This window comes from Enhydra lutris, unplaced genomic scaffold (assembly GCF_002288905.1).
Source record: "Enhydra lutris kenyoni isolate GAN:26980312 unplaced genomic scaffold, ASM228890v2 scaffoldscaffold5, whole genome shotgun sequence".
Taxonomy (NCBI): Eukaryota; Metazoa; Chordata; class Mammalia; order Carnivora; family Mustelidae; genus Enhydra; species Enhydra lutris.
Window position 1 is genome coordinate 395578 of NW_019154089.1, and position 8675 is coordinate 404252.

The 8675-nt window shown below is 37.0% G+C and overlaps 2 protein-coding genes across 2 annotated transcripts in view; both read right to left on the bottom strand.

Moving 5' to 3' along the window:
* Positions 1–1382, bottom strand: part of LOC111141052 (protocadherin alpha-10-like) — a 44920-nt gene extending 43538 nt beyond the window's left edge. The window contains exon 1 of the mRNA XM_022493382.1: positions 1–1382. Coding sequence (XP_022349090.1) covers positions 1–1244 — 1244 coding nt within the window. The 5' untranslated portion in view covers positions 1245–1382.
* Positions 1383–4847: 3465 nt separating this feature from the next.
* LOC111141053 (protocadherin alpha-1-like) overlaps positions 4848–8675 on the bottom strand; it is a 30035-nt gene continuing 26207 nt past the window's right edge. Inside the window, exons 3-4 of the mRNA XM_022493383.1 lie at positions 8556–8663; positions 4848–4862 (exon numbers count right to left, since the gene is read on the bottom strand). Of these exons, the coding sequence (XP_022349091.1) occupies positions 4848–4862; positions 8556–8663 (123 nt within the window). The remainder of the gene's footprint in view (positions 4863–8555; positions 8664–8675) is intronic.

The window sequence follows — 8675 nt, forward strand, 5'->3', positions numbered from 1 at the left end:
CGATCCAAGGCGCTGTCCAGCACCAGCGAATAGTAGTTCTTGAAGGTGGACATCAGCTTGAAGGGGACATGGGGTGTTAGTGAGCAGATCACCTCCCCATTAGCTCCAGAATCTCGGTCAGACACATTAATCAAGGTGATGACTGTGCCCGGCTGAGCATTCTCTGAGATAGGGAGAGACAGGGAAGTAAGAGCCAACTCAGGAGCATTATCATTAGCGTCCAAAACTTGCACATGAACTGTACAGTGACCAGCTAGTGGTAGGGAGCCCTTATCGATCGCTTCTATTCGAAGTTTGTAGGTTTTACTTTCTTCAAAATCGATATGTCCTATTGCTACAATTTCTCCGTTTATGGCATCAATGTAGAACTTAGATTTTATATCTGGGGAAACATCACTAGAGAATGAGTAAATAATATCCGCATTCGAGCCTTCATCCAAATCTGAGGCGTTAAGTTTAATTACCAAAGTTCCATTGGGAATATTTTCTGGTAATTTCACGGCATAGAGTGTTTTATCGAAAGCGGGGGCGTTGTCATTGGCGTCCAGCACTTTGATGAGTAACTGAACGGAGCCGGTCAGCTCAGGTTTGCCTCTATCAGTGGCCGTGAGCAATAAATGAAGTTCCGGAGATTGTTCCCTGTCTAAAGGTTTCCGTAATACAAGTCCAAGAGGTTTTACCTGTTCGTCATTTGTTGGTACATCCAGAGAGAAAAACTCGTTCGGGCTCAGTCTGTAAGTCAACAGAGCATTCTCTTCGATATCTGCATCGGAAGCGTCCTCTAGTGGAAACCGAGAGTCTAGCATCCTGGATTCTGCCATAAACAGGTTCTTTTGTGTCTGGGGGAACACAGGCGCGTTGTCGTTAATGTCCTTCACCTCCACCTCCACATGGAAAACCTGCAGCGGCCTGTCCACGATCACCTCCAGGTGGATGCTGCACTCCGCGCTCCGCCCGCACAGCTCCTCCCGGTCGATCCGAGAATTCACAAACAAAATGCCATTCTGCAGATTTACCTCCAGAAGGTCCCCGTGGCCTTTGGACGCCACCCGGAACATGCGCGGTACGAGCTCCGTCAGTTCCAGCCCCAAGTCCTGGGCGATGCGGCCCACGAAGGTGCCGTGTTTAGCCTCCTCCAGGACCGAGTAGTGGACCTGGCCGCTTCCAGTCTCCCAGACTGTGAGAATTATAAAAAACAGCAGTAGATGCCGGTGCTCCCGGTCGCCTCGATTCGAGTACACCATTTCAAATTAATTTTTTTTTTCATTCAAATCGTAACGTGTCTCAAAATCTAGAGGAATCTTCTCATCTCTTCCTTACTATCCTGAAGCGCTCGCCATTGTTCGTCGGCTTAGAGAAATAGAATGAGGAGTCTTTCCAGTATGAAAACGGATGACTTAGTCTTGTCTTGAATGAGAAAATTTCGCGGTAAAGAGCGACATCATGTGGCCAAATAGTAAGTACGGACTACAAATACCAATTTTCTATTCATAAGTGTTAAGTTTTACTTTAACCTCTGATTTTTTTCCCCCTCAGTTTCGTTAAAGCACAGGACCACAATTCCCATGCTTACTGAAAGCAGTAAGAAACTTAACTTCTAAATCTTTAGTGTGACCATTACTGTGGTCTCCTTATGCCTTGAAAACACATTTTCTTACAGTTTTAAAATAAAAATAAAAATCTGACAATAAAGTGAATCACGGCTGGAACACTAAAATATATTAAAATATTTTGTTCAGAGTCCAGGTTACTCCATTTTCTTAGGTTTCTGTTAAGAGAACTCTTGGTGCCTCTTAGGAATCCAAGATCTCAAGTATTTACTAGTGGAAGAAAAACTTAGAAGCATTATTTGTTTGTTTTTAGGAATCAAGGGATCTAAGCAACTAATTCATATACTTCTGAAAAAATACAATAATAGAAGATTTAGGGAATCTTTGAAGAAGAATCATTTGTATTAAATGAATTTTGCATGGAGGAAGTATTCTGAATTTCTCTTTTCATCAGAATTTATAAACTCTGTTCCAAAAGTTCATCGTTCTTATCTCTTTATTCTTTCCATCCTTTCTAAGCTCCACATTTAATGAATATCTACCTGTTTTTACAACCTCCAATTTAACTTGGATTCTTATTTCATAACAAATTTATTTCATTAGATAAATGTTGGTGCTCATTTGTCAGACTTAGAGCAGTCCTTTAATCAAGTTTGATGTGTTTTATCCTTTTTAATTTTACTTCACGGAGCAAATTTTCTTGAATGTTTCATTCTTGTGTTTCCAAGTGCAAATTATATAATTACACCCATATTGCTTTCCAGTTTTGATACCTGCCTAAATAAGTTTTTTCCAACTTGTATATGTTTTCAATTAGCAAAAAATTGACAATAAAAACACAGAAGCATACCATTTATGTAGTAACACTAAATAAAAGCAGGTAGAATTTTCAAAACTACATTTCTCAAAACTAATTGTCATTAATACCATTTAGTCATGTAACTTATAGTGGCATAGCTTTATAAAAATGTTTAAGACTGGTTGGTAGTCTTAGTCTTAACTTAGATTTCCTTTTAAAATGGAGAAGAGGGGAGCTACTTGTGAGTTAAACAGTATTTCAAGATGGCATGTTGATTATAAACTCAAAAGGTACATTGATACCTGTTCTATAAACAATAAATATGAATATAACTTATTTAAGCCTACTGGTTCACATTTTTAAAGAATCCTCATTTGTTTAAAGTTGAATACTATAAACGGTTCTTGAAAGTCTATTGTGGACATATTAGTCCAACTAGTTGGGGGTGCTGGAGTGAATTATGTGACCATCCAAATCAGAGCCTGATTTAGAGTTAAAAAATCAAGCTATATTACATAAAATTTACAGCCATAAGTAACATAATCAGTCACTCAGATAATACCACTTCCAAAGCTTACATCATCTTGGTGACCCTTCTTTTCTGTTTTGACTTACACATAACCTTCTATTAAATAAGCAAAAATTATAAATGTTCAATAAAATTCTGGAAGTCACTGAATTCAATTCTGAATGATAGTATCTGGATGATAGTAGTTTGTGCATTTGATATTGTAGTCACTTTCATTACAAATATTTCCTTAATTCTAGGTCAGGGAGAGGTAAAATAGGAAGAATATGATTCCCAAATGCAGAATCTTGAGTTATGAAGCATCCAGACGAATGTGTGCATGCATGCTGCAAACTCACTTTTTGCTGGGCTGTTATATGCTGCTGCTCACATGACCTTGAAGACTTTTTTTTTTTTTTTCAGAGAAAGAGCATGTGCACACACAACCATGGGTAGGAGAAGGACAGAGAGAGAGGGAGAGGGAGAGAGGTAATCTTAAGCAAGCCCCACACTGGGCTCCATCTCACAACCCTGTGATCATGACCTCAGCTGAAATCAAGAGTCAGACTCTTAACTGACTGAGCCACCCAGGTGCCCCTGAAAGTCCTTCTTAAGAGAGGGCATTGCTAGCTCCAGGATGATCTGGTTGAAGATTGGTTACACTAGTAATTTTCTTTCCTCATTGACCATTTCTGCCAAGACTGCAGCTCTGTTTTTGTTTTGAAATCTTGTCCTGAAGGGTTTGTTGCCATGTTCCAATTTTCTCTTCCAACTATGTTCAGTGGCAATGAGTGGTACTAGTCACCAGGGCCACAAGAACATCTGAGACTTCCTTGCTGCAGGATGGCATTCTCAAAGGGGGCGCTACTTAGAGGCCAACAAACAGAGCCCAGCATGAGGTTCCACAACCTTTTGGCCCTCCATAGTGCTTCTGCCTCCTGACTCTGCCTAAATGAGGTCTAAATATTGCTGCTACCCTGGATTATTTCAATAGCTTCTTATTATGTTATTTTGCCACAATCCCATTTATCCTTCACTAAATCTTCCTGAAATACACCTTTTATTCCTGTTGCTTCACACTTTTAGTTTTCAGATGACTTTAGAGGTGGGTCAAAATTTCTTAGTCTAGGGGCGTCCAGGTGGCTCAGTGGGTTAGGTTAAAAGCCTCTGTGTTTGGCTTGGGTTGTGATCCCAGGGTCCTGGGATCAAGCCCCACATCAGGCTCTCTGCTCAGCGGGGAGCCTGCTTCCTCCTCTCTCTCTGCCTGCCTCTCTGCCTACTTGTCTGTCAAATAAATAAATAAAATCTTTTAAAAAAATCTTAGTCTAGTACTCTAACTTATCCAAACCCTTTTTCACATGTTACTTTTCCTGCCTTATCTCATACTCTTTCCTGTAAGAACCGTATGTTTTGACCAAAACAGACTATTCTGTTTCTAGACACATTGTAATTTTCTGTGTACATATTTACTTAAGTTTGTCTGTTCCCAGGAATGCCCATCATGTTCCATATTCTCTCAGAGAAAACTTCTCCATTTTTTAAAAAAAGGATTTTATTTATTTATTTATTTATGGAGAAAGAAAATCTCAAGCAGACTCCACATTGAGTGTGGAGCATGATGTGGGGCTTGACATTCTCCAGAATAGGTCACATAGTGGGTCACAAATCAGTCCTTAACAAATACAGAAAGATTGAAATTATACCATGTACCTTTCCTAACCACAACGCTATGGAACTACAAGTCAACCATAAGAAAACATTTGGAAAGACCACAAATACATGGAGGTTAAACCATATGTTACTAAACAATGGATGACTCAACCAGGAAATCAAAAAAAGATTTTTTTAAAAAGTACATGGAATCAAGTGAAAATTAAAACACGATGGTCCAAAACCTTTGGGATGCAGCAAAAGCCGTCTTAAGAGGCAAGTATATAGTAATACAGGCCTAACTCAAGAAGCAAGAAAAACTCAAATAAATAGCCTAAACTTACACCTTAAAGAGCTAGAAAAGAGCAACAAATGAAGTCCAAAGCCAGGAGAAACAAGAAAATAATAAACATTAAAGAAAATAAATGACAAAGAAACTAAAAAAGCAATAGAACAGATCAATGAAACTGGAAGTAGGTTCTTTAAAAAAATTAATAAAATTGATAAACTTCTAGCCAGACTTAGCAAAAACAAAAGGACCCAAATGAAAAAAATCACAAATGAGAGAGAAGAAATAACAACCACCACCACAGAAATATAAACAATTATAAGAGAATATCATGAAAAACTATATGCCAACAAATTGGACAACCTGGAAGAGATGGATAAATTCCTAGAAACATAGAAACTACCAAAACTGACACAGGAAGAAATAGAAAACTTGAACAGACCAATAACCAGTAAAGAAATTGAATCCATAATCAAAAACTCCCAACAAAGTCCAGGGTCAGAGGGCTTCAAAGCAAATTCTGCCAAACATTTCAAAAAGAGTTAATACCTATTCTACCCAAACTATTCCAAAAAATAGAATAGGAAGGAAAATTTCTGATCTCATTCTGTGAGGCCAGCATTACCCTCATGCCAAAACCAGATAAAGACTCCACTGAAGAAGAGAACTACAGGCCAATATTCCCGATGGACATGGATGCAAAAATTCTTAATAAAATATTAGCAAATGAAATCCAACAATACATTAAAAAAAACATCCACCATGATCAATTAAGATTTAGTTCTGGGCTGAAAGAGTGGTTCAATTTTTACAAATCAGTCAACATGATACACAACACTAACAAAAGAAAAAAATAAGAACCATATGATCCTTTCAGTAGATGCAGAAAAAGCATCCGACAAAGTACATGATAAAGACCCTCAACAAAGTAGGTTTAGAGGAGACATACCTCAACATAATAAAGGTCATCTATGAAAAACCCACAGCTAGTATCAACCTAATGAGAAAAAAACTGATAGCTTTTCCTCTATGGTCAAGAACAAGACAAGGATGTCCACTCTTACCACTGTTACTTAATGCGGTACTGAAAGTCCCAAACAGCAATCAGAAAATGAAAGGAAATTAAAGGCATCCAAAGCAACAAGGAAGAAGTAAAATTTTCATTATTTGCAGATGACATGATACCTTATATAGAAAACCCAACAGATGTCACCAAAAATTTTCTAGAACTGATAAATGAATTCATTGGAGTTGCAAAATATAAATTCAACATACAGAAATCTACTGCATTTCTATATACCAAGTAATGAAGCAGCAGAAAGAAATTAAGTAATAAATCCCATTTACAACTGCACCAAGAACAGTAAGATACCTAGGAATAAACCTAACCAAAAAGGTAAAAGACATGTACTCTGAAAACTGTAAAACATTGATGGAAGAAATTGAAGATGACAAAAATAGAAAGATATCTCCTACTCATAGATTGAAAGAACAAATATTGTTAAAATGTCAGTACTACCCAAAGCAATCTAATGTGGTCCCTATCAAAATATCAGCAGCATTCTTCACGCAGCTAGAAAAAACAATCCTATCATTTGTATGGAACAAAAGAGACCCCCTAATAGCCAAAGCAAGCTTCAAGAGCAAAGCTGGAAGCATCACAATTGTGGACTTCGAATTCTATTACAAAGCTGTAGTGATCAAAACAGTATGGTTTTGGCACAAAAGCAGACACGGAGACTAACAGAATACAATAGGAAATCCAGAAATGAACACACAAAACCATATGGTCAATTAATCTTCAACAAAGCAGGAACGAATATCCAGTGGGAAAAAGACAGTCTCTTCAACAAATAGTATTGGAAAAACTGGATAGCAACATGCAAAAGAATGAAACCAGACCATTTTCTTACATAAAATAATACACAAAAATAAATTCAAAGTGGATTACAGACCTAAATGTGAGACTTGAAACCATAAAAATCCTAGAGAACACAAGCGGTAACATCTTTGACATGGGCATAGCAATTTCTTTCTAGATATATCTCCTGAGGCAAGAGAAACAAAAACAAAAACTATTGGGACTTCATCAAGATAAAAAGCTCCTACATAGTGAAGGAGTCAATCAACAAAACTAAAAGGCAACTTACAGAATGGGAGAAGATATTAGCAAATTACACATCTGATAAAGGGTTGATATCCAAAATACATTAAGTATTGTAAAACTCAACACCCAAAAATGAAAAATCCACTTAAAAATAGGCAGATGACATGAATAGACATTTTTTCAAAGACTTATATGTGTCAACAGACTCATGAAAAATAACCAACATCACTAATCATCAGGGAAATACAAATCAAAACTACAATGAAATATCACTTCACACCTGTCCCAATGGCTAAAACCAGCAACACAAGAAACAATAGGTGTTGGCCAGGACCGGAAAAAAGAGGAACTCCCTTTCAGTGTAGGTGGAAATGAAAACTGGTGCAACCAACTCTGGAAAACAGAATGGAGGTTCCTTGAAGGTTAAAAATAGAACTAACCTATGATTTAGCAATTGCACTACTGGGTATTTACCCAAAGGATACAAAAATACTAATTCAAAGGGATACATGCACCCTGATGTTTATAACTGCATTATCCACAATAGCCAAATTTGGAAACAGCTCAGGTGTCCAGTGACTGATGAATGGATAAGAAAATGTGATATATATATATTTGTTATTATACGTATATATACACAATGGAATATAACTCCACATAAAAAAGAAAACTATCTTGCCATTTTCAATAACGTGGGTGAAGCTAGAGAGTATCGTGCTAAGCAAAATAACTCAGAGAAAGACAAATGCCATATGATTTCACTCATATGTGGAATTTAAGAAACAAAACAAATCAGCAAAGGAAAAAAAAGAGCGAAAGAGAAAGAGGGAGAGAGGCAAACCAAGAAAGAGACTCTTAACCATGGAGAACAAACTGATGCTTATCAGAAGGGAGGTGGGTGAGTGATGGATTAAATAGATGACCCGGATTAAGGAAGTCGACTTTTGATGAACCCCGAATTTTGTATGAAAGCGCTGAATCACTAAACTGTACACATCGAACTAACATAACACTGTATGTTAACTAACTGGAATTTAAATAAAAACTTGTTTTAATCTTTATTTATTTTTGAGATAGAGACAGCGAGCAAGTAGGGAGCCCAATGGGAACTTGATCCCAGGACCCTGGGATCATGACCTGAGTGGAAGGCATACACTTAACCAACTGAGCCACCCAGGCACCCAAATAAAAACTCTTTAAAAAGAAGAAATATTTAAAAAAAAGAAGAAGAAGAAATATCTCCATGAAAAGCAACACACCAAACAAAATTCAAACATAAGAGATGTGCAATGTCTGAGAAATATAGATTTCATATGAATTTACTCGATCAAAGTGCAAGTTCCCTTGAATTTCTATTTAACCACTATTTGGATCAAATGCAAAGAAATGAAAATTCTACATAATAATTAGAAAAATGCTACTACTTATGCATATTAAAAATGCACCACAAATAGATACAATGTCTGATTCCAGTTTAAATTAAGACTAATAACAAACTAAATAGATTACAATACTTAACAGAAAAATGAACAGAATATCTTAAGAAAATTTATTTAAATTTTTAAAAAATGAAAAATGTAAAGAAAAATTCTAGGGAAAGGATTTACTATTTCATGTATGTGTAACTGTTAATTATGAAAACTCAGACTTACCTTGGCACAATGCTCATCATTTAAATCCTGTTGCTCGCTCATATCCCCCACTACCAGACAGGGTGGATGACTAGGACTGAAGGCCATGAGGTCGGTCTTGGGCGCGCCCTCCCCAGAGCA